The 25,832-nt window shown below is 41.7% G+C and overlaps 1 protein-coding gene across 1 annotated transcript in view; it reads right to left on the bottom strand.

Moving 5' to 3' along the window:
- The window catches only part of cdh8 (cadherin 8), an 87,099-nt gene that overhangs the window by 7,413 nt on the left and 53,854 nt on the right, over nt 1-25,832 (bottom strand). Inside the window, exons 3-7 of the mRNA XM_041943274.1 lie at nt 24,450-24,569; nt 18,126-18,293; nt 17,672-17,859; nt 9,851-10,098; nt 1,647-1,783 (exon numbers count right to left, since the gene is read on the bottom strand). Of these exons, the coding sequence (XP_041799208.1) occupies nt 1,647-1,783; nt 9,851-10,098; nt 17,672-17,859; nt 18,126-18,293; nt 24,450-24,569 (861 nt within the window). The remainder of the gene's footprint in view (nt 1-1,646; nt 1,784-9,850; nt 10,099-17,671; nt 17,860-18,125; nt 18,294-24,449; nt 24,570-25,832) is intronic.

The raw sequence follows: 25,832 nt of genomic DNA, 5'->3' as shown, positions 1-25,832 counted from the left end.
CAGTCACTTTATAAGAAGGATGATGGCATGTGAAGAACAGAAAGTGCACTCTTTTGATGTTTTTAGTCATAAACATAAAAAATTGCTGTGCAGAGAAGTTGCCTCTTATGTTAGCAGTTAGTGAAGATTCTTCAGGATTTTTTTCCCTTTTATCAAGACATTTTTAAATCATTTAAATGTTGACAATGTTGACTTTTTGTTTGGTTTAAAACTGGGTTTTTAAGCAAGTCTGTGTCGCTTTTGCTGAACAGTGGCCAGTGTAATGATATAATAATGGAGGAATGAGAGAGCAACAAAATAAAAATGTGCTTGAATGAAAATGTCATTGGATTACTTTTACTGACAAACAAACATGGAGCGGTGGACGGGCCAGCAGACAGGCCAGGAGATGAGTTGAAAAAGAGGTAAGCAGTGAGGAGTGTGGAAATTGACAGTCTGATAGACAGTGATAGATGGATTAGGGTGGAAGGAGACACCCCCCACCACCACCACCACCACCTACAAAAGTGACTTTCCCCCAGCAGCAGACAGGGAATAGAATCTGATTAGTCAGATGTCAACTGGTGCGAGGCGGCAGAACGCGCCTCCGTTTGGGTGGCAAATGGCATCAGGATAGAACTGGGAACACATCTATTCCTCTTCACGCCAGAGAAGACACCAGCCCCCCCCTTGCATCCGTGAAGAATAGCAAAACTGCCATATTTATTTTGGCAAATTCCTATTAGGTGTTCTCAGAGATGCCACTATCTCGAGCCACAGTTACTTTGCCAAGAGGCATGAAAACACGCTTTAAATGTATGGGTGCAAGAAATGACAAGGCAACCGGCTTATCAAACGAGACACGTTCAATTACTCCAACGGGCTGCTACGATGGTGGGATTTGTCTGTGCTGCACGGCCAAAACATTATGACAGCGCTTGGGCTTTCATTTATTGTGACAATTAATGTGTGTTTCCTTTGATTAAGGAAAGAAAGGGACAGATAGGGGATGAGACAGGGGGAGAAGGAGAGGGAGACAGAGCAGAAGAGGACAGGAAAAGAAGTTACAAGCTGTGTCAATTTCTATTCCAATAGCTTTAAGGGGTACATTAAGCTTTATCACAACATACAGCCCCCCTGAAACAATCTGTATGCAAATAAAGCCTTACATATGGTTTGAGCTGTTTGTAGCTCTGCCGGCAAGATTTTCTACGTAGTCAGTGAGTTTTGCGGTTCGCAGATGTTCTTTAATCTGTAATGGATGCTGGCGTTGGAGCAATCCACTCTGGAGCATGTCTTTAAAACTGTTTATTTGATACGTCTTAATGTTCTTGCACTTGCACAAATTGACTACTGAGCTGTTTAATTCAATCAAAACTCAGCAAATCAACGTATTTAATGCCTCTGTGGATTCAAACGCTAATTGTTTGTGCCACATTCACGGGGCGATTAAAAGCGCTGCTTTACAAACCGCTGCACTGTTGAGCGGAGGATCGTGTGTAGCAGGTCAGTGGTTCCTTTGACTGAGGAGACCCATGAAGTCACTCAGAAGACGAAGACATCGTACGTGTCCTCCCGCTGTTCTCGGTGTCCGTGCCGATGAATGTCTGATCGTACGCTGATTTGAAAAGGGGACATGAAAACTGATGAGGGGCGACGTTACTTACTGACTTCTGTGGCGGTTACTGTGATGTTGTGCCACATGTCCGTCTCGCGGTCCAGCGGCTTGGCCAGCGTGATCTTCCCATCGTCCACGTTGATGTTGAACTGCCTCTCCATGTCTGTGTGCCGATCGATGAAATACCTGCAAAGACAATCAATCATCAGAAATTCGAGCCAAAACTCTCTGCAGTCCTTTGGGTGTTGTGGCCAACAGGGCCGTATCCATCAAGAGAAACCTGTAGATTAATGCACATTAAAAACGGTAGGAAATCAATAATTATCTGAGGAATAATTACTGCCTTCCAATGAACAGCAGGGGGCATTAAAGCCTAATAAGGTCTGAGAACAACCCCCCCCCCCTTCCGAATCACAGCAAAAACGACCATTAGCACATGTTATGTCAGCGTAAGAGATGGGGTGTTGTTAACCCTGTTTGGTATCTGTCAACACTCAATGGCTCCCAAAGGCTTTGCATTAATGAGTCAGGACAGCAGTGTGTCAAACATGAGCTCTAACAACACGGGGTGGGGTGGTGGTTGGGGCTGAGGGTGGGGGGGTTTGGTGTGAAGGGATAATGGATGTAATGAAGACGAACCAGCCATGAGCCGGTTATGTGTGACCTTGTCTGATCTTATGCAAAATGATTTTGGTTTCTTTTAAAACAACTTTTGGGTCCTCGTCAATAAAGCGGCACATTTTTTAAATGACTCAAACGCCGTTTCAAAGGGCACCTTTGTAAAACTTTCCTTCCCCTAATTCTTCTTCTCTGTGACCCTGCCTGTGACACACTGACTTTTTGAGACTTGTACAGTTTTAAAAATACAGAGGCAAGACATAAAACTCCCCAGAAAAAAAAAAAAAAACTCCAGCGGCGGGTATGAAATTGGAATGCACATAAAAGAGAATTTTCCGATGCCACTTGAAGCTGTGAAATTGCTCTTTCATGTTGCAACGCGCTGAGCGCCAATTCTCGGGACAAGCCCACACAAAACGGACTAAAAAAGGATCTGTCATTATGGGTCATCTTTGGTTTCACACGTTTCATTTGCCATTATGTGTGACTGTCATAAACATCCTACTCACCCAAAACACAAGGCCGCAGTGATTCACGTGAGCCTATTACACCGTGTACCGCACAAGTGTTTCAGGACAAACTGTCCCTGTTCCTTTCCCTCTCTGTCTCACTCTCACATCTTCCCTCGCGATCTCTCCCCCCTCTTACTGACTAACAGCCACAACGTATTTTTTTTTTCCTTTTCCTTCCATCCAGCTGGGTCTCAAGCTTTTCCTAATCCAATCCCCCTATCCAATCCCTCGCAGACCCCTTCCCCACACAGGCAAGCCTCGACCACCAGATGCCCTGCTCACCCTGTCTCCCTTCCTTCCTAACCCTGGCTCTTGTACCATCTCGCAGTGGAACCGCTCATCCCTATCAGTCCAGACCTGTTGGCAGGAACCCTACAGTGTTTATATGAGAGAGAGAGAGAGATGAGGGAGGGAGGAAAGAAGGGATGGAAAAGAAACAGAGAAAGAGCACCAGGAGAAGCCAAAGACAAAGTCACAACAACAACAATTCATATGAAGGAGTACGCTGCTTATACAAGGATGGTAGGAAATGAAATAAATAAACCACTGGCCCAGATTCCAATTGTTGGGGAGATGTACCGAGCCGTGACATTTCCATTTTTGAGATGAAATGGTGTAAAATCCTCTAGACGCCGAGCTGGGAGAGGTCCATGAGGACCCCCAACCCCCCGCCACCCCCCTCTCTTTTTCTCTCTTGCCCTGCAGACGCAGAGCACTTTCAAGACAGGCAGACAGCAGCGAGCCACCTGGGAGCAGCCTCTCTCCTGCAGACTGAGTGGATCCCAGTCAAACTCTGACAGCCTCACGTGGAAGCGAGGAGACAGACCCTGAAATGTTCTGCCACCTGTCACTCAAACTGACAACGTGATGTGAAAAGAATTAAAAGCAAATAAAAAATGATATCCAGCATTATACGTGCGCTGTTTTCCTGAGTGTGATGTGTGCAAATGCGTGCACGTTTCAGCTTCGCTTTTGCTCTTCACGGGCCTTAAAAGGCATCTGGCTGACCTCAGTCGAACAATGAAGCGTCACGTAGAGGTTGCTTGTGTCAAATATTTCAAAGCAGCGAAGCATTTTTACAACTGATGCAACAGACATCCAGATATAGTCAACTCAATATCAAAAAATCTAGCGCTTTAATCAGAATGGCAGGAGATGATCTCTGTACGATCACTGTTCTCTTTTCTCCACTCATTCGTCCTTCGATGCATTGATGTGGCACCTCTGCACTGCGTTTCTCACAGATCACCTGTCAATCAAACAGTATGGCCAGGACATCTTCTCTGTTAGACTTTCCGTGGGTGGCAATCTTTTGTCTCCGTTGCCAGGCTGGCGATCATTGCTCATGCTAACCACCCTGTGATCTTTCTTTTCCATCCCATAACAATTGTCTCCAGGAAAAGCACGTCAGACACTGTGCAGCAGGTGTAAAATCTTTCATCAATCAAATGGATGCATACTAGCTTGCTATTGTAACTGCTATCAGTCAGTAACATGCACCAGCAACATATTATTATGATGAAATAGCATTTAATTGGAAATTCAATGTTAAAATTAAGAGCAAAAATGTGAAATACCGTGTTGAAACCTCAGTGGGGGCACGCGATGAACCAAGCTGGGAACACAACAATAAATTTGACTTAACAGTCCACAACATCTGCTACCATCCAACCATAAGCATTGATCGTGCTGCTGTAGTGTGACTTGTATCAGAATGACACAGTGCAAACTGACAACTATTAAATCTCCCAGGAAAACACCAAATTAACCAGGAAATCGTCTATGTCATCTTGTTACATGGCTTGACGTCTTAAGAGTGTGCACTTACAATCATCTTCAGCATCGAACTGTATCTATATAAGTGCGACACTCAATCGCAGCTGTGCACACGTCGTGCACAAAATCTAGTCGTGCCTGAAAAAAAAAATGGATTGTATATTAATAAATGCTTCACATTGTGTTAGAGTGGAGGAGAGGTGGAAAACTAGAGAGAACATGAGCAACTATCAGCTACTGGTCATACCAGAGCAGCTGTGTTTTTTTGTTTGTGAATTTTATTTGTAAAGAAATAATGTCTTTCCTCCCCTTAGAATGCACTTCCACTTTAAATCTGATGATTAAAGAATTGTGACCGTAGCATATTACAGATGAAAAATAAACTATGCAATGACGACACTGCGTCTGAATGAGTTCAAAAGTATTTCTGTACTTGGGTCTCTTAATTTAATTATCAGCCAACCTGCCAGTCTGATACTATTGAGGATATGCCATCAGAAGCAGAATCAGACAGAAGCCTACACGTTAAGCAGCAAAAGAAAGCATCCTGCGTATGTGCTTGTGTGAGCAGTAGGTGCTGGCTGTGAGTGTGTGCCTGCGAGTGCCGGTACGAGTTGGAGAGAAGAGGTGAAAAGATCAAGAACAAATGCCTTTTTTTCTTTTTTTCCCCACAGAGAACAAAATACCTGTGTGACATTCCTGTTTGTTATTGGGTCAGCGCTGTAATTCCACTGGGAGGATAACAGATGTAGAACTAATTTTTGCCATCCCCTGACTGCTGACCAGTTATAATTTAACAATACATTTTATTCAGGTTGGATCCCAGGCCCCTGTACCCGCAAGGTGATTTTCCTGGAGAGTCCAAAGTAAAGCACAAATGACTTTTAATATATGTTGAGGACTGAAACCCAGCAGGCTCTTTAATATGCTATAGTACTATGTTAAATTATATTTAAAAGAGTCAGTCCTGCCGAACAAAACCTTCTGACCTAAAACCTCCATTCGTTTCAATACCTTTCCTTTCCATGACTGCTTGTATTACCATATGCAGCATGTCAGCTGTCAGGTGTGCTAAATACAGCATATGGAAGCCTGCAGAAAGAAACAAGCTTTACAGATTTCCATTATGTTCCTACAATTTCCCTCAACAATAAAAGAAAAAAAAAAGAACAGGAGAATGAAGACGTTAACCAAAAATGTTTTAGATTTTAGCTATGTCACAGCATCAATATTTTGGACCAAAATGCAGCCATAGCTATTCTATGAAATCAAGCATTTTGCGTCATACAGCCGTAGTGACTGCCAGATGTCACATTGCTTTGTATTTGTGATCAGTCAGGTAGAAAACGACAGAGCACAGGCTCCAGAGAGAAGCAATACTCAGGGAGTATTTCATGGAGTGCACCTGAAATGTTGTTGGTTGGATGCATTAAGTACAGCTAAGGGGTTGTTTGTCTCCTGAGTGCAGAGGACATGGCAGCCCACCAGAGCACTCGCCCCGAGTGGTTTAGACTCAGACTGGTTTATTCTGGTCTGGCTGGAGGGGGGATTGAGACGGAGGGCGATTCTAATCAAAGGGGTCGACTCGAGAGCTCGTTCTGATGGCGGCCAGGAGAAAGTCCACACTAATGCTGCTATTACTGCCGCCACTCCTCCAATATAGATCCACTTTCACTAACTGCAGCTTTCTTTCAGGGGGCTCCGTGTCTGACCATGTTTTGAAACGGAAAGTTAAAGAACAAGAGACTACGAGGGAGAAAAGAGGAGAACTGTGGTCTGATCATTTACAAGTAATTCAGGAGTAAAGCTGGACAAGCTGCATATGTTACACCTGACACATTCATTATTGTTTTCACAAGAATACTTTGTTTTTCACCTGGTTTATACACCTGAAATATTGTTTCTCACCTGACATATGTGCAACCGTTCAAAAGTTTGGTTATATTAATATTTTCCTTCAATAATAATAATAATTATTATTATTTCCTTCATTAATGGCTATTTCAACATGGATATCATCTTTATAATTCATACACCAAATGTATTGTGTATATTTGAAATAGTTTTGGCCCCAGAATAAGAATAATTGAATGAATGATTGTGTTGCATGACACGACAGTATACTGGTGTAACCCTTCGATTGTGACCCAACATCATTATTGAAGTATGAACCTCTAAATATTTTGGGAAGCCATTTTTCTTTGGGGCCTCTGCAGATTACTCAGTGGTGAGACTGAACAGGTTAAAACTGGGATATGTTCAGCTGATATTCAGTGATCCATATTCAGTGATGATTGAATATGGATTCTATTTCTAGCTTGAAGAACACGTCTGTTCATTCCAGCTTGTTATAGCCATTAATGCGCTCTTGACAGTGAAACAGGAACCTGCTGCTCTTTAAATCTCCACAGATTTTCATGCTAAGCTTCCAGTTTCTTTTATTTCTCTTATCTAACTGTTGCTCAGAGGTGTCTTTGTTGCTTTCTGTCCTTTCACTCGCCAGTCTGGTTGAGCCATTTCACAGTGTTTTGCTTCCCATGTGCACAACACTACATTTTGCAAACCCTTCCTACAAAGCATGTGTTTGTAAAGGGGACTTTCGACAAAGTAAAATCATAAAAGACCGTTCAAAAATATAGACTAGTCCTCTCTGCCATCTGACTGGACCGAGCCAGAATTTGTGGCAGGCAGTTTCAAACGTTTCAACGGTAATTTATACAAAAAGATTATGGTTAATGCAGCAGCTGCCTTTACACCACAGCAGAAAAATAATGTTTTTCTGCAATAATAGCCCAAAGCATGTCTGTTTCCTTCATTTGTTGTTCATGAAGACCAAAATATATTTCATTACACTGCACATTTAGAGCTGCAATGATTAGCTGGTTAATGGATAGGTCGATAAGCAGAAAAATAAGCAGCAATTATTTTGATAATTGATTAATCATTTAGGTTATTTTTCAATAAAAAAAAAAAATGAGTGAGGAATTTCTGGTTCCAATTTCTCAAGTGTGAGGATTTACTGCATATACGGGCTGGACACCATGTGATGCAGGAGACTGAGAGAAACCAACCGATCAATGAAAACATTCATCCTAAACTCAATATCTTATGACTTTGGACAAAACAAGACATCTGAAGATGCCACCTTGGACAGCACAGTTTTCTGTTGTTTTATAGACAACATGATCAATCAGACGCTCGCACTAGAATTGATGGTCAGATTAATCAATAATGAAAACAATTGTTAACTGCAGCCCTGAATGCGAACAAACAAACTTTCAAAGTCAAATTTCTTGGCTTATTGTCTTGTGAGGCTTTAGTCCAGATTTTCTATTATTTAGAACATACTTCTGATCTTGTAAGAGGCATTATTGAGTCTACAGCCTTCTGTCAGGCAGCGTATCTGGACGGATTAAGATCTTGCACACTGTAATCATTTTTTTCAGCCCAAAGCTCAGAGTCACAGGCTCATACAAACCCTGGCTGGAAGTACAAATCAAATGGTCTTTGGTGATGGTAATGCATCATATTAAGCCCTCCACCAACAATAGCTTGTTTCATCTCATCCCCCACAAAGAAAAGACTTGACATTTGTGGTAGATAACACTCATCTTGAAAATTTGCAGGGGGGATAATAATGTACGTTTGGACTTCAAAGAAAATCTCATGTTGAGGTTCAGCAATTGGTTGTGACACAATGCAAACGGCAAGAACATGTCTGGCTGTGTGTGTGTGCGTGTGTGTGTGTGTGTGATATTTGAGCACTTACTTCTGATCCTGATGATCAGTGGCTTTTCAGGAGCTGGCAGATGATTAATGCAACATTCTATTAGCCACTTACTACTTCTCTCTCGCCGAGAATAAAATTGAAAGTTTGAGAATGAGCCGTATTAAAAAATCTAACAGCACTGGAGAACATTTTCAAAAGACTCTATTCTGCTGCAGTGGAATTTTTTTTTTCTTTGGCCTGACAGTCACACAAAGCCCTTGAGCAACAACCCATTCTGAAAATAACAACTTAACAAAATTGTAAAATTGGTGATTAAAAGCATAATGAACACTGTGAGTGTAAGTGAATGACCTCAGGACAAATTTAAAAAAAAAGAAAGAAAGAGAGAGAGAAACAGACAGCAAAAAGACAAATGACCCGGTGCATAAAAATGGCCGCATGCGATCAGTGCGCACTGCATCGTGCTCTCAAAACATTTAACAAGTGCCAAGACAGGATGTTGATATCTGGACAGTTTCATAGCATCAAATAAGAGACGTCATGTCAGCAGGGTTCTTCCATTTGCATGCACACTCATTCAATATTTATTCCCTCTTTCTTTCAATAATGATTCACTGAAGGGAGCAAATGACAAGGAAGTGGACAAGCATAACTAGCTATTAACACTCCACATAATTCTGAAGAAAGCACTTAATTTAGCAGTGCACTGAACAATTAGAAACTTAGGATGCAAAAAAGCCACTAAATTACTAAACCGATCTCTCTTACTTTGTCTCTCTTTCTCTGTCTTACTGCACATATAAAACACAGACTGGACAAACAGAGCAGCACCATGACACAAAATAAGGACAGAGAGAGGCACGCGATGCCATTATTCATGAAATGAACATCTCTTTTTACCAGGGGAGGGACATCATGCAACCTCCGGGCTCAATTCCTCCTGGCAATCTCATCACTAAACATGAAGATGCCACTAAAAAAAAAAAAAAGGCGGATAGGAGCAAAAGTAAAATGAACTGGCCCTGCTCTACAGCCTCAGCCAATCTATGAGACCCAGCCTGCTCTCTCCTCGCCATGCAATTACACACAACCTGTTGAGTGTTGTCCCGGGAACGCGGTCAGCAAGTCACCGGAGAATTAATGAAATGCCAAGATGGAGGGAGAGAAATTGCCTGTATAACCTATCCTCAAGGTGCCCTTGTGGTATTTCCAAGAATAAGTCACACAAGAGGAGAATATAGCAGGGCTGGTCACACACTAAAAGAGAAAGTTGTGCTGCCTTCAACTCATAATCTACTTTTTTTTTTTTTTTTTTTGTACATCTGTGGAAATGAGAACAATCACTGAATTGCTTCCTCTCTGCCAACAACACTACCAGAGCCTCCAAAGGTCACAGGCATGAAGAGATTTAATTGCATGCCTCAGTGTCAACCTTTTTATTAAAACAAGTCATTATGGCCTGAAAAGGCTCATTTGTTAGATTATTCTCTCCATCACTTCTTGAAATAACACTAAAGAGCCCTTTTCTTTTTCAAGTTTTGTTATTGTGTAACTCTGGACAGTCAATGACAAATCAGTTTCTTTTTTGTGTCACCGTAACTGCATCCGCTCTCTTACCTGACGAGGCTCCCAGTGGAGTCAGGATCCCTGGCGGTCACTGTCCCTATGACCGTGTTGATAGGAGCGTTCTCCTTCACTTCCAGTAAGTACATCGGTTTGGAGAACACAGGAGGTTCATCGGAGTCTTCGACCACGATCTTCACTGTAGCTGTGTCTTTGAAGGGCCCACCGCCGCTGGGCTCAGAGCGGATGTTGGTGGCTTCAACCTTCAGGGTGTAGGCTCTCTTGCTCTCAAAGTCTAAAGTCTGTATGGGGGACAAAGGCAGAAGAGGTCAAGGACTGTGTCATTGTCCAACAGAGGAGTTATCCTGATTCTTTACCTGTCCAAATTATAATCAAATGGTTGAAAGTACATTTACTCAAGAACTGAAGCACACAGACGCACACACACTCCAGCATCCGAGTGCAGTTTTGAGGCTCTTTCTGGAGTATTTTGGTTAGTTGCTACTTCATACTCTTTGTACTCTATAACGCTGCATTTCAGAGAGAAATAGTGTACTTATGCTCAACAACATTTATGTGAAGACTATAGGATCACCTTTCAGAATACAATTTTACATACGAAACATAGGATCAGCTAATAATACTGTGATGTACTGTTGTACATAAAAGAGGCGCTCACATCACATCCACTTTACCTGTAACAAGAAGAACTACTCAGCCTGTGATACAGTAGTATAATGTATTCTTGAGCCTTGGATGGAGTCTGAAAAGAACCCTGATCGTGTCACAGGGGTTACCTTGACTTGGCTTTGAGAGTACAAAGTCGGAGAGTTGAAAGACTGGGTTACAAACAATGTGGCTGTTCATAAAGCAGGGAGGGCGGAATGAAAGACAAGCGTCATTATAGGAATGTACAATCCAGAGGATTTGGAGCTTGACCCATATATGGACTACAAGTGGCAATCTTTACTTTGCGCTGCCTTTTGATCCATTTTTTTTTAATCATCTATGTCTTTCAAGTCTTCCCACCTTGTGAAAATCCAATACTTAGCTGAAGTACCACTTCAAACTCCCCAACAATACATAGCAATTAAAGTTACCTGCAACCAGCTCCAAATTCAATCAACACATCAGTCTAAATATGAGTACATTTTACTTTTGATACTGCAGGTATTTGCTGCTGAAAATGTTTCTGTACTATTATTTGGAACGTTTTGGTAGACTTTTATATGCAAATCAATATTTTTGTGGTATTGCTAATTGCTTTTCCAGTTATGTGCATATCTGAGTATTTCTTTCACACTGAGAAATTAGCCTTTACAGTAATATGTATCGATTGCGAGATACAACTGCAATTTAAAGAACCTATGTGTAAGATTTGAGAATGTCAAACTTTGGCGCCCCCAGTGGTGGTATCAAAAAAGACACTGTGGCAGACAGCAATGTCTGCTGCTGCGCCATCCCCACGCCATTTTTTCTACTTGATATAATCATGGCATCATAATTGTGTTATAAAAGATGGAATCACAAAAATACACACACAATAATCTGAAGAGATAGAGTTTGTGAGCAACTGTGATAATGTGTGCAGCATCCACGTATAACAGCAAACAGAATTTATTTGATCATCATTTTGATTTAAATCAATGAAATTGTCATTTCCAGTGTTGTCCAACATGGAAATATTTTCCAACCTTTATAGGCATGAAATAACACAAATCTCCCTGCTAATGCTCTCATTGACAGCACATTATTAGAGCTTTCACACTGCTTTCATAACCAGATCACATACAATACATGAGAACAGGTGCTTATTCAATGCTATCAACAAAAGCTGTAATTTTCTAAAGAGAAATAAAAACACGTTGTAGAGGACATGTCACTGTGTGACTCACATATCAGTTTCATCACTATTTTCAATTGCTATACAGTATTTCCTTTAAAGATGGCTCGTCATTAATATTTAAAAGACAGGAGAGTCGCAATTTTACTCTCTTGGCATCTCCGAGGACATCCCAGACTGTCACAATTTCATTCTGAATCACCTCTGGTCGCTCTCATACTACTAGAATAATGGGATCAAGTCACTTGCACGCTCCATAACCAGGATTTATAGGGAAATCAAAACTGGGCCTCGCTGCTTGAGGGGATAGGAGCTGGCTCGGGGAGAGAGCAGGACTAAGAAGAGGGATATGAACGGAACGAGAAATGTATTCAGTTCGAGAAGGAGGGAGAGAGAGAGAGAGGAATTCTCCCTGAGTTCAGACGGGGCCAGCGCTGAGAGCTTTCGAGGCAGAGGGGGCAGGTGGGTGGAGGGGTGTCTGGGGGTCCAGCAGTGAGCCGGCAGCACAGCAGGGGGGACGTGGGAGGCGACCCAGGGCTTTGACTTCCACGCTCGCACGTTCCTGGCATCGAGGCACTAGCAGACAGGCCGAAGCCCCTGAAGCCTCTCCAAGCCCCACTCCTCCATGGAGAAGCTATTTGGAACACTTTCATTATTAACCTCCCCATCTTCACCCCCCTCCTCCTCACTCCTGACACCCAACCCCTGCCCCCATTCCTTCCTTCTCTCTCTCTCTCTCTCTCTGTCTCTGGTCCTGCCGTCTGTGCTGACAAAAGCACGAGTTTGGCTGGACCTCAAGCCAACGGATTACACTTGAATTCAGATGGCACAGGAGAGAAAGAGCACGAGCTTGTGGCTGGATAGTCAAAATGATCACATGGAATAGTGTTAATTTTGTTTTTGTTAATTATTTATTTTCAATTAGTTTTAGTCTCAGTCGTGTGCGAAAAACCCTTGTTAGCTTTTATTATATTCATTCAACCTCATGCTGCGTTTTAATCGAGTTTTAGGTGGCGTTTAGATCAGATTATTTTGAACATTACAGTCAATCTTGTCTTTGCAAAACCTTTATCTTTTTTGTCTTTTTATTCAAAATTCTTTCACATCAGATTCGATCTCCTCATTATCTGATGAAAAGCAGAGGCTGAATGATTCACAATGCAGCTTTGCAGAAAGTGTCTGGTCTACTGGTCTGATGATATCAATTTAAGGAATACATCCAAATCTATTTTGATGCCGAATCAAATCAAATCCATTTTGATTGTAATGTGAAGGACAAATAAACACAGCATTTGTATGTCATTGAATGCATCAGTTTGTAATTTAGCTGCTGTGGTGTTTGTTGCATGCTAGGCTGCAGTGCACGATTGCACGCCGTATGGCTTTTAGCCAGTCAGCTCGCTAGTTTTAGCCTGAAGCTCCAACTGCTGCTTTAAATAAACTTGCAATCTAGGTGAAACACCAGTGTTACCCATACAGTTTCCCCCACTACTACATGACGTTAATCCCCCACCATCGACACACGGACATACACTCCAGTTTATAACCAACACCTGGGTTAACCGACACACACGCTCTCTCTCTGTCAAACACACGCACACACTCACCGAGGCTTGACAGTGCTCATTGTATGCTGGCGGTGTGGCCCTAATATGGCACGAGCAGCACAGGAAACAGAACTGCTGCACTGCAAATTAAATTGGATATAACTTGTATAATATTGTCTCTCTTCTTTTTGCCAAGTAAGTAAAGAGATTTTGGTTATGTTTTTATTCTTTAAACCACAGTTTAGCTTCATCTGTTTTCCTCAACAATATTGCATGTTGACATAGTCACAGTTAGTGGGTAATGATGATGTCGGCATCATCTTGTCTTAGTCATCTGAAAAAAGGTCATGACAAACATATTTAGTCATAGTTTTTGTAGACAAAATTAACACTAATATGGAAATGCTGGGAGGAGAAAGGCAAAGTTTTTATATAAATGATAATTTAACAGTCATTTATCAGCACAAACACTGGTTTAACTGTTTGGTGTTCAGCATGGCTGAAGCTACCTGGCCCTTTACCGCAATGTAAAGACGTTTTTAAGCATAGTTTAAAAAATAGTTCTCACACAACTGTATTTTTACACTGGTGACTACAGTTACAGCTGAATATTGTAATTCAATTAATTCCATTGGCAGATGATATGAACCAACACATGACAAACTGGAAGTTGTTTGAAATTCCAGTCTGATCAGTTTTCAAAATTAAAGCTGCATCATCTCAGGAAACTTGTGGCGAGCTAAACTTTTTGGTCATTTAGGGGCAGCTGGATAAACTGTAAACACAACACAAAAATACTGTCATTAGGTTGTTATGATGAATGTGTTGGCACAGAGCATCATTAGCATCCATTCAGAGTCTGAGGATGAATTTAAGTCCAGTTCATTCCTTTTAGCTCTGTTTTGTTCTCCACCAACTCTTGAGAAAAGAATATCTGTCTCTTTAACGGCTAAATAAAAGGTTGTGGGCTGTAAAATGATTATCTTAAAGATGCTAAAATGTTCAATCACTGAGAGGAAATTCAGAAAAAGAGCTTCATCTGTGTGGGGTTGGTGAGCAACACGTATTGATTTTATAATTGTTAATCCAACCCAAATTCCAACAAAGTTGGGACGCTGTGTAAACTCAATGAAGTGAGGTAAAACATTAGATATACTGGCTTTGTAGTGCTTTTTAGCAAATGATCACATTCTGTTTTATTTATGTTCTACAAAGAGTCCCAACTGATGATTTTTTGTAAGATGCATTTCATCTTTACGTAATATAGCACATAATGCTCAATATTAATTTTATGAAGGAAAATGGGCTCACATGCTTCGCTTGTTGCCTCATAAAATGTTTCAGTATTATCCCAGCATGCAGAAAACAACTCATTATATTTGTTTCCAGTGTCCTACCATAGGGGGAAAGGGGAGAGGGGGAGTCTCACTGTTGCTTGGATGTTTAATTACACCAAATCCACTTATATGGTTGAAGTAAAACATAGTGGTAAACAGCTTCTCTGATTAGCCTACTTAAGTTTGATTAATTATTCTATCAATTGTCAAGTGTTGATATCAATTAAAAAAATCAAAAAAGCATCTATGCAAGCTACTTACTGTATAATACCCATGGAATCAGAAAACAAGCCATACTTTAATCTGTTAAAATTATTAATTCAATAAACGCACGCAGAGTAATCCAGGGAGAGCCACTTTTTACTTTCCAGTTTTTATTAGTATGCATGGTGGCACTGTTGTACGGCTACAGTTGATTATTAAGAGATTCGTGAGTGCAAAAGGAAAATAGCAGAGCTATTTGCCAGACATTCTGGAGCAGAGGTTGCATGGCCGGTTTGCAGTCTTACATGTTACCGCTAAACAAGATGGCTTAACTGAATGAGGCTAAATTTCTAAATGGGGGGGGGGGGACAGCAGACTTACACTCAGCAACAAAGAGGCATTCCCGTTTCTCTCGTGTTAACACCCCCTCACCCTTCCACAGCCCTGCTGTGTCATTTTTCGGTCTCTCAAGCGCTAGCATCAAATCAGTATGTACACACAGGCCATTTAGAGACTTAAAAGTTCAGCGTTGGCTTCAGGGGTGAAAGCTCAGCATCCCACTAACATCCCTCGACAGGCCTGGGGGCTGGCAGATAAAAAGCTTAAAACCCAAACAGCAAAGAATCTCTCCCCTGGTCTGTGCCTCTCCAGCCTCAGTTAGATCAATGTGTTTTAACCTTGCCGCAAAGGATCTGTAATAGTTTGAATTCCACGTTAGATGGCTGTTAATAAACCTGTACAGCTGTTGACTGGGAGAGGGTGTGTTAGGGAAAGAGCTACGCCGATTCTTTTCTCTCCTGTCACGCTGGTTGCAGGATAACACCGGTGATACGGAACAAAAGAGCTAAAGCATAACAACAAGCAGAACTTTTAACTCGTCTCGACTTGAGACGACGTCGTCTGGGGGGGGGGGGGGGGGGGGGGGGGGTGCAGAAACAGTAAGTGTGCAAATGCCTTGCAACTTTCCCAAAACATTAGCATCTATCTTGCTTTAGTGGTGCAGGCAACCAAACACAGGGCCACAGAGAGAGAGCTGAGCAGACGGGGGGAAGAGCGGGGCTCTCCGCGGGACACGGAAGTGGAGGGTGCCTAAAAGACTAACACATTTGACATTTGCTTTGTCAACAGTTAGAGATTTTTTGACTTTGTGTCGAGTTTGTTCTCCAGCACTGATGTTTTCTTTAGCGGCAGTGAATTGTAGTCCCGGCAGATTGCCTTAGCTCTTATACATTCCACCTCCCACGCAGTTCATTGTTCACACTTTGACAAAGTCACACCACACGTCCTTGGGGTAATGTCATTTTACTCACAACACAATGGCACTCCACATTTGAGTGATGTATAGCCTTTTTCAACAGACACTGAACCAACCATGACTCAAGACTTAAGAGCGCCCATCCATCAGTCATGTGTGTGATTCAATATATGCAAACCTTCCCTACCAAGCAGAAGATTTACAGACTTAGAATATAGAATACATACATATATAAATAGCATGTGCTTTGGTATCTTTGACACCATGTGTTCTGATCTCAGTTTCATTTTCCACAGATGTCCTTGAGATATGGCTGCAGCTAAACTTCCTTGCAGGTCATGGTGTTATGAAAATGCACTGCGGTTTTGAAGTGGAAATTTCACACACTTTCATACTGAGCAAAACATGGGATCGGGTGCTTTAAACATCTACAGGCAAGCAGTGATATCCAGGCTCAAACCTCTCCAGCCTTTATGCTGCAGGAAGTATTCGTACTGCAGTTATTCTGCATATCTGTGCACTTAACACATTGTGTGAAAATCATGGCGATCCTGGGATGCTATCAGCAGCAAAGCACATGTCTTAGCCTCTGCTATACTTCCAGATCAGTCGATGAACACAATGGCATTGACGCGACGCTTGCTTCACCAACACCACATTGTGCAGGTACGAACTAATGTGTTTGCCTCAAGGTTAGAGATTCAGGTTTTGTGACGGATTTGCTGCTAGCTGGCTTGCCTCAGGACCATGCACCTGGGAATATCTTGATGAACAAGTTTAATGAGCACTGTCTTTTCCTCTCTGAATCACTACTGCTAATGTTCCCTTGAGCAAGGCAATTAACCAGCAACTGCTTCACTGAAGTTGCTTTGGGCCCAACGGGAGAAGGCTGCCGCTCTCATATATGGAAGAGTTGCCATTGCAAAGAACGACAGGCGACTTTAGGTTCAGTCCATCAGCTCTTATGGTGACGGTAATGTGGGTATCAGCAACACTGGATTTAGCCACAGTAAGAATGAGGGCTGGACAAGTTCACAATATGTAACAATTTGCCTTGAGCTAAGACAGCTACAGCTAAATGGGCAAGACTGTAATGTGGAAATAAGATTATGTTGTCCTCTTAGTTTCCACAGATTTTTTCTATTTGCTTCGACGTCCACACACACACAGAGTCCGGCTAGAAAACTCAGACTTTACCTCAAGCAAACAAACATGTCAAAGTGAAATTTGAATTCATTGTTACTTTTTATACAGATTTTTTTGAATGGAAGAAGAATAGGCTCATGCAGTATATGAAACATCGCTGCTGGGAGGGTCATACAGACGCACAAGGAACCCTTTAGTGTCTTCCTCCTAGGAAGCCTTTCCAACATGTGGTGAACACTGTGACGCAGTCGCAGTTGTGAAACGTTTGCAGTTTGTTAAGGTTCATTTGGTTTGGTTTAAGACAAGGTGTTTAATGCAAGACATCCTCATACCTAAGGGACTGAATAGGTGGCAGACAAGGCAGCGTCTGTTGCTTTATTCGCCTTTCTGGACTTTCTGCTTGGTCATTACAATCAGTCTGCATGTCCATGCAGACACACTAAGCGCACGTGAATAAATTGCACTGTGGTATTTTGTCGGTCGGTGACTTCCAGACACAGACAGAGCATGACGAGTCACTTCCAGCGAGTTTCCAGGGCTCACCTTTTTCAGTCGGAGAATCCCTTCTTGTGTCTGCGCGTCGGTGATAACCTCGAACATGCCTTGCTCATCTCCCTCCACGATGCTGTACGTTGACTTGGAATTCTCACCGATGTCTCTGTCGTTTGCTTTCACCTTGCCGCCCATTTTTCCTGTTGGTAGGTCTTCGGCGATCACAAACTCGTACAAGCCTGGGGAGGAACAGACATAGCCCTTTGGTTTCTCGTGTTGATCAAATGGAACAAAATTATGGAAGTTTATTACAGCCTTGCATCATCATTAGACATTGCAGCAGTTAGCAGAAGTAGCTTCTGAAGAGCCTGTTTGATTAAATCTACAAACTAACATTTGTTTTTCCCAATTGTGACCAATCAGAGGAATAATCGTTTAGAGCGGCGGTAATTTGTTTCGTCTCCCAATTCGATTTTGGATATTGAAGATTAGTGAAGCTACTCACTTTTAGAGAACTTCGGGGGATTGTCGTTGATGTCCGTTAGCGTGACGGTGACAGTCGTGGTTCCAGACAAGCCCCCCATGTGACCTCCCATGTCCTTGGCTTGAATGACCACCAGGTACTCCTCTCTCATCTCCCGATCCATCCCATGGAGAGCGACTTTTATGGTCGCTGGAGGTGGAAACAGGTCATAACACATTAATGCAATTATAAACATGACTGATACTCTGCGCATCATTTTAATGATCCTCATGCGAGTATGCACAGGCAGGCACGAGTGAGGCATGCTGCAACCTTCACGCCCTGCTTACTCCTATTATCTTAGACCACGAGTTTAGAAAACAAGGTCGCCATACCAAGCACAGGTAAAGAATTCTATGCAGGTTCATCCTCTGAAACAGCACGTGTGTGTGTGAGCATGGCAAGGTGGTCATGACTGAGCCAGCCCCAGCACTGCAGATCAGCTGTGTTTGTTTTCCAATGTGTTGTTCCGCCGTCTGCAGTCATTTGTATTCTGATTGAGTGTGAATTATGCTGTCTGTCTTGTATAATCTTGAATATTGTATGCAGAATGGACCTTATTGACTCTGCCACGGCGCTGAATATAAAAAGGGCTCAGCACAGGCATATACGGATAATCCACTCAGGAAACAGAGGCCCGCAGGATCATCAAATGAATATAAAACCCCTCATAAAAGCCAGGCTTTGGCATGACACCCTGCCTTGGTCCTGAGCTGCCTCAGACAACGAGAATATGCTTGGCTATGATGAAAAATGTGGGAGGGGTTGTTGTCTGTGCCTGCATTTCCTATTCTTGAGACAGATTTTCCTCAGAGATGCAGCACAATTTCAGGGTCAGTTTTGCTCATGGAGGTCACGCACAGCACTGATGATCTAAACAACTCGAGGATGTGAAGAAGAGTTGCATGTTTTAAAAAAAAATAATAATAGCAACCTCACCTCATCAGCAAGCCTGCACTGGAGGAAGGAGCAGCAGCCTTGTTCAGATCATTTATTAAATGGGTATCTTATCAAATACAACAAGCCTTTTTTTTAATATTTTGTCAGTGGGGTTGGGGTTTTCCCTCAACCTCAAGCATTACATGTTGCTATTACCACCATTCCCTGAGCTCTATCAATTAACTTCTTCACAGTAATGACAGAACAAGCAACTATCTTGACTAAAAAAAATCGATTGGACACATTAGTGCCATAGACCACCACTCCCAGCTTATTTTCTAAGTGTGATGTCTGTGTTTGACCTTGTTTTTAGTTGACACTGGCTTCACTTCCTTATTGTTTGGGGTCACTGCTATGCTGTGTGTCTAAAAATAACAACAATAATCACAAACTTCTTTGTCCTAATTTGGGATTTGGGAGGGTTAGCGCTGTGTAAAAAGTACTATCAACACCAACACGACACAGCATAAGAACATCCACCACTGACGCCTCATTTTCTACAGTGGACTTCTGAAACATTACATCAGCTCAAAATCAGGTGTTTCAAGTGACAAGTCAAATATTTGGCAAAATATCAACATCATAAAACACTCTTGAGTAAGTTTTGGTTGTTTACAAATAAATATTCTTATTATTATTTTATATATTTTATTTACTTTATTGATCCCAAAGTGGGAAATGAGTTCTCTGCACTTCACCCATCACTGTTTTGAAACACACACATGCAACATGCAGTGAAACACACAGGAGCAGTGGGCTGCCGCATCAGGTGCCCGGGGAGCAAGTGCCTTGCTCAAGGGCACATCAGCCGGCTAATGGGCACATCAGCCACACCCAAATTTTTCTGCCAGTCCGGTGGGGGAATCGAACCAGCGACCTTCCGGTCACAAGCTGCTTCTCCAACCTCTAGACCACGGCTGAGTAATAGATATCCATTATATTCCAAAAAAATGAATGTCCTCATTTGAAAAGTAGTTTCAAAAGGCTGTGGAGTATTAACAGGATAGTTCAGTATATTTTATCTACTTTACTACTTTTATTGGTGATAGTAGTAGACTGTAATAACAACAACAACAGTGATAATAATAATAATAGTAATAACAACAATAGTAATTATAATAATGATATTTAATAGAGCACTGTAATAGCCATTTTCACTATCCAAATCATCAACAAGACAAGACGTAGACATTGCAAAGTGCTCATGCAGTAAATCCAGAGAACCTTGAGGTGCTCTTAAAGACAAAAGTGAAACTGGTCGGACGAGATGATGTGTGTTTTAAGCACTCTCATTCGAGGAGAGGCAGAAACAGTAAAAGCCTTTATTTAGTCAGACATATTTGAAGTTGTTCTCAGGTTTAAGGAATAATTAACTGAAACATCACGTACACAGCGTGTAGTTTATCGTTTGACTTGTTCTTAGGACATGTGACCCGCAAAAAAAATGTTTGAAGGACAGAGTGAGTGGAAATAAATCATCAGGCAACATCAGCTTGCCCAGTTAAATAAGTTGGATTGTAAATTAACGTTTCACCTTATTCTAACGTGTGCTCTGCACTGAGAAATAATCCAGTTTATACGGGTGAGTGCTTAAGCAACCTTGATACCCGGCCTATGTTATGTCACTGGTCCAAGCAGTAAAAATGCATAAGAAATGTGATTTTAGTGCAAGCTCTGACTGGCATCAACAAGGTAGGCCTACCTCTCCCTCCGTTACGCAAACAGACGAATCCAAAAGAGCGACACAAACAAGTCACTCGCACTGCCTCTTCCACTCACAAACAGACTTCAGTCATCCTGCTAGAAGCAACACTCTCATCTCTGTTGATCATCGTTAATTATTCAAATTAATTCCTAATCACTGAAAAGGGAGGATAGACAAACACTCATTTCCATAGATATTTGCTTCAACTTTTTTTTTTTCTTTTTTCACCGACCATTAACCAAGTGATGAATTGGGGCATGATGTTTATTTATTTATTGAACGCTTTTCATTTCCAATGTGGTGTTGCAAGTGTCAAACACATTCTAATGGTTGTTTTCCCCTTACCTTTTATTTTTCATTAACATTCATTAAAACATCTGGCTCACTTGAATGAGCCATCTGCATGTGCTCGGCAATCACACAAAGCATGAATGCTAATCCTTAAATTGTCCGTTCAGTGCGTTTTCTATAGCCACGCTCCGGCTGCAGATGCTTCCAGATTGTGACGCCTATAGCGGTGAGGACGAGCCCAATTTCTATGTGTTGAACCGAGTGTTCCTCCTAATTATGTACATAAATTTTGAGACTCCCTTTCTTGAAGCTTGTTTATTGTGTGCTGTTTTCCAAATTGTGAGCAGTCGATTTCCATCTCATTTCTTATTAATGTAATTTCACCATTATTTAATCATATTGCTTACAGACACATGTTAAAAAGTCAGCTGAAAAAGCAATTAAAGATCCAATCTGGAATCTGTTTTCAGATAACTTTATGCATGATGACGCTGCTGAAGAGTTTGCCTTGTGAAAGGAAGAAGTAATTATTATTCTTTTTTTTTTTTAAATTCATAACGCAATGATGTTAGACAGCTGCGTGCGACTACTGGCCCATTTAGCATTTAGGACGACCAGTCAGCGAATGGAAACACACAACTCGGCGATGGCCAGCTCTGCTCATATGAATTTTATAATTTTGCAGATTTAATAATGAATTTCATGCAGCCCATTGTTGAACCGTAACGTATATCACTGGCGATCAGTTGACCCAGCTAAACCAGGACAAGCACAGTAGAGAAGGCATTGCCTTTGTCTTGATGCTTCCTGCTGATAGAGGCACACTTTTGTCCTCACCCGCCCACATGCTCCACGTGTATCAGGCTTATGAAGCACTAAGCCACGGTGATTTCATCGTGCAGATTGCAATCACCTGTGAGTAATATTGCGTGTATATAATACTGTCCATTTGTGATGTAACCGTTGTCTGACGGAGATCAAAATGTTACCTTATTACATTTATTGGGAGTCACTGACACAGTGTGCAGATCTTATTTCTGTGTCACTCTGCATATCAGCTGTGTTGGTGCTTTTTGCTTATTCAAACCAATTTTTTTCTTACCGTGCGGCTGCATTATTTCATGTTTAAATTAAAGCTACTGTATGCGCTCCTCATTTTTGTTGTAATGCCCCCATCAATACACATTTCTGCCCCGGCGTGCTGTTCGAGGTTTCGGACATTAGTGTGCAGCTGTAGAGAGAAGGGGTAGAGCGAGCCCGGGAGTTAACAGCAGCCCCATGCAGCTATAATCTACAAGCATTGCAGAAAACAGACGGGCTGAGTTACCTGCAGTCCTGTTGTTGTAACACAACTTTAGCAATAGCCAACACCGTCAGCTTGCTTTCAGCATGCATTTGTTACATGTTTGCTCAAAAGAGGTAGTTACATAATAATATCAACATTTCCACAGTGGTGCACAGCACGCCCGTTAACACACTAGCCATGTGGTCTTCTGATAAGTGCTTTTTATTTTTTACTATGAGTCCCTTTTTTGTCCTTTCAGAAAATGCATGAATTTTTAGCTTAATGCATAACAGCGGAGTGAAATTATTTCAAGGGGTGCCAGTAGGTGGGGAAGCTGTTGCACCTCCAACCGGTAACACTTGTCGGCAGTGCGCATGAACGTTCAAAGCCACCTCCTCACTTACCTCTGTCTCTCTTTTTCATTTAGAGCTCTGCTGCCAAAACTACATAGAATATGTAGAATTATTTTAAACTAATTTCAAGCTATAAATATTAATGGAACATTAATGAATTACAGTGAATTTGTTGGTCAAGACACTTCAAGACGGATGACCCTCCAGCCTGAATGGCAGCTTAGAGGAGCCTCTGCTGATGTGCAGCATTATGTGTGTGTATATTCATAAAACCAGGATCAGCTCGACCAAAACTGATTTCAATATTCAAATGTTTCTGTTCTGTTATCCTGTGGTCTCCTCTGAATGTATTCATTTGAATTCATAGCTCTAACTGTCATCGTTTTTCATGCAGTTGCCTTCTTATTTATCTCCTTTTTTTCAGAACGACAAGAACAATGCCTGATACGTCCGCTGAAAACCACGCATCTCCGAAATGTCAACTGCACTAGGTTCTTAAGTGGTGTATTCTGTTAAAGAAGTAACACACATTTCTAAGCCAATACAGGAAAACCTAATCCATGGCATAGGCCATGGTTTTACCAGGAAGACCAGGTAAGCACAGAGAGAAGCGTGTTGCCCCCGGTGACTGTGACTAGCACGACAGAACAGTCAGAACCATAATAACCACTATAATAACTATAATAACTAGTGTGATACGGTCGTACTATGTAGCATTGGATCCTGTTAGCTATTATTGGGGTGACTGTGAAAATGCTTCATTTGAGCAATGCAAAACTTCTAATTGTTAATTATAACATTATATAATTAGATAATAATAATTATTAAAATATAACATTATCATTTTCCACTGCATACTGTTGCCTAAAAGTGGCTACAGTCCAAACATTTAGTTTGCGGGGGTCTGATGCACATTTGGGTCGTTAAATCAGTGTGTGCACCATCACTGTCCATTAAATTAGATCCTCCAAAGGCAAAGTTATTCCTAAATGTCATGGACATACTTATTTAGAGATAACCCACAATTTGACCTGGGCTGACTTTGTAAGCTCATTTATCTAAGTTGGAGCAGGTAATAAAACAGGCCCGATGTTTGAATACTAAAAGGGTCTGACCTGATGTACCTGGCCCTGTCTACGAAAAGAGGCCCTTTGAAATAATCCCAAGATGTAATCACTGTCTCACTGTAAAGCCTATTCCTTTCCTTTTTGTCCCATTCTGGGCGTGGCGTTCATTCATTTCATTTTGTAATGCATTATGCTCTCCATTGGTTAGAAACAGACAAAGGATTTGCACACTGTATTAATAGCTCCCATTAAATTTAATGAAGCAGTGTTCGATCTCACAGAGATCTTCGTCAGGCTTTGTCAGGCAAACAATGAATAACAGCACAAAGAGCTTTTCCTGCACCACAGAGGTGTCCTCCTTCTGCGTCTCCTTTTGTTAAAGTCATCGTGCTCACACTGGACCTCAGTGCTACTGTGTGTATAGTATTAGCACGCTGTTTATAGTGTAATACTTCAGCTGGTTGCAGTAAACAACTTGGCAGGACCATCCTGCACAGGTGACTCTTGAATCCATCATGTCAAACATGGTCCATAGTGGCCTCCAGTATATGCTGCTTTGTCTTTTAATCAAATTTCGGGTGGAGGAACACACCTCGCGCAATGTTTGTGCCCACCGAACAGAGATTTATCTTAAAATTCTAAAACACAGCACAGAACGGCACTTACCTGAGTTGGGGTCTATGGAGAAATATGGTTGTCCCTCCAGTATGCTGTAGACTAGTTTAGCGCTGTTCCCGTACACTGGATCATCAGCATCTGTAGCTGTTACCCGGGTAACTGGGGTACCTGTGGGGCAGAAAGATAGAGTTATGAACTATAACTCTACAGGCAACCATCGCTGCATAGCTGTGAACTGAAATTTAGAAGCCAATCAGGATGAGGCTGTTCAACCCTCTGTGGGGTTGATTTGTTCAGAGATCCAGTCCCATCTGTATCAGACATGCTTGATATTTGCAACATATTGCCAATTGTGTTGCTCTGAAATATCAGCAGTCTACATGAGATCTGACCATTTTTTCTCCATATATCTTTAATTTAGTCAGGAAGGAACAGTTTGAAATATATCCGGTATGGAGAGGGCTAGCAGCTGAACCATGTGGTTCACTTTTTAAAAAAATCTCTCTCCCTAGCTGTATCACAATTTATGATGGATATTGGAAAAAAATCTGTACCATCTGAAAACACTATACCATGTTGGATTTGTACAAGCCATTAAATAATAACAACTCAAGATGCATTTAAAATGGCATGCTTTTTCAAAGTTACTGTGTAAAAATTGAACAATAACTTTCACAGTTTCCAAAAAAATTTCATATTAGAATTAGGGGCAAACATAGAATAGTAGCCCCAAACACTGCAGCCACTATTTTTAAATGGAGATCTCTCAACTGAATAGTCATAACCACTGTCAGCCAGCAAATAAGCTGGCCACAGGCAGCAGCTCTATGAAATACAAAAGGATAAAACTGGTGTGAAACAAATTTAAAAGATCCTTCCCCGCTCAACTGTCACACTACCCTTCCTTCAGCAAAAAAAAAACACACACAACCCTCCCCCCTTGTTAATGCCCTGTCCTCCCTAACAATTTTTGTACAGTCCCTTACTGCAATGAAATAATACACAAATTCAGTGTTTGAGCCTTTTTTAGTCTGAATTAAAAACAGTGTGGTACTGAACAAGCATGTGTACTCACGAGCAAAGTGTATCTTGAACTGTGCCGCCCCATGCCCTTAATTCATCTTCCAATCATGTGTGTACAGTTCTGGCGTCAAAGTGTCAATTACTGGAGGCAAATGTGACATGACTTCAGATGAAATATGGTATAATGGCTGTTTGGCCTGACTGAGCAAACCAGTCATGTCAGTGTTGATTAGTCATTTAGCCTCTTGTAATGCTAGCTTCTGCTGGACATGTTAGCTAGTGTGCAAATCAACTTGACAGTGATGGATGTGTCACACACTTATTGTAACACAGCAGGGAAAGTAACCATATTGCCTTTCTGACGGGCAGACCTCTAACATACACACCAAAACTTGTCCTGCATCACTT

The sequence above is a fragment of the Chelmon rostratus genome, chromosome 1 (genome assembly GCF_017976325.1).
Source record: "Chelmon rostratus isolate fCheRos1 chromosome 1, fCheRos1.pri, whole genome shotgun sequence".
Taxonomy (NCBI): domain Eukaryota; kingdom Metazoa; phylum Chordata; class Actinopteri; order Chaetodontiformes; family Chaetodontidae; genus Chelmon; species Chelmon rostratus.
Note: the sequence above shows the minus strand (reverse complement) of the source record. Positions and strands in the feature narration are given on the sequence as shown.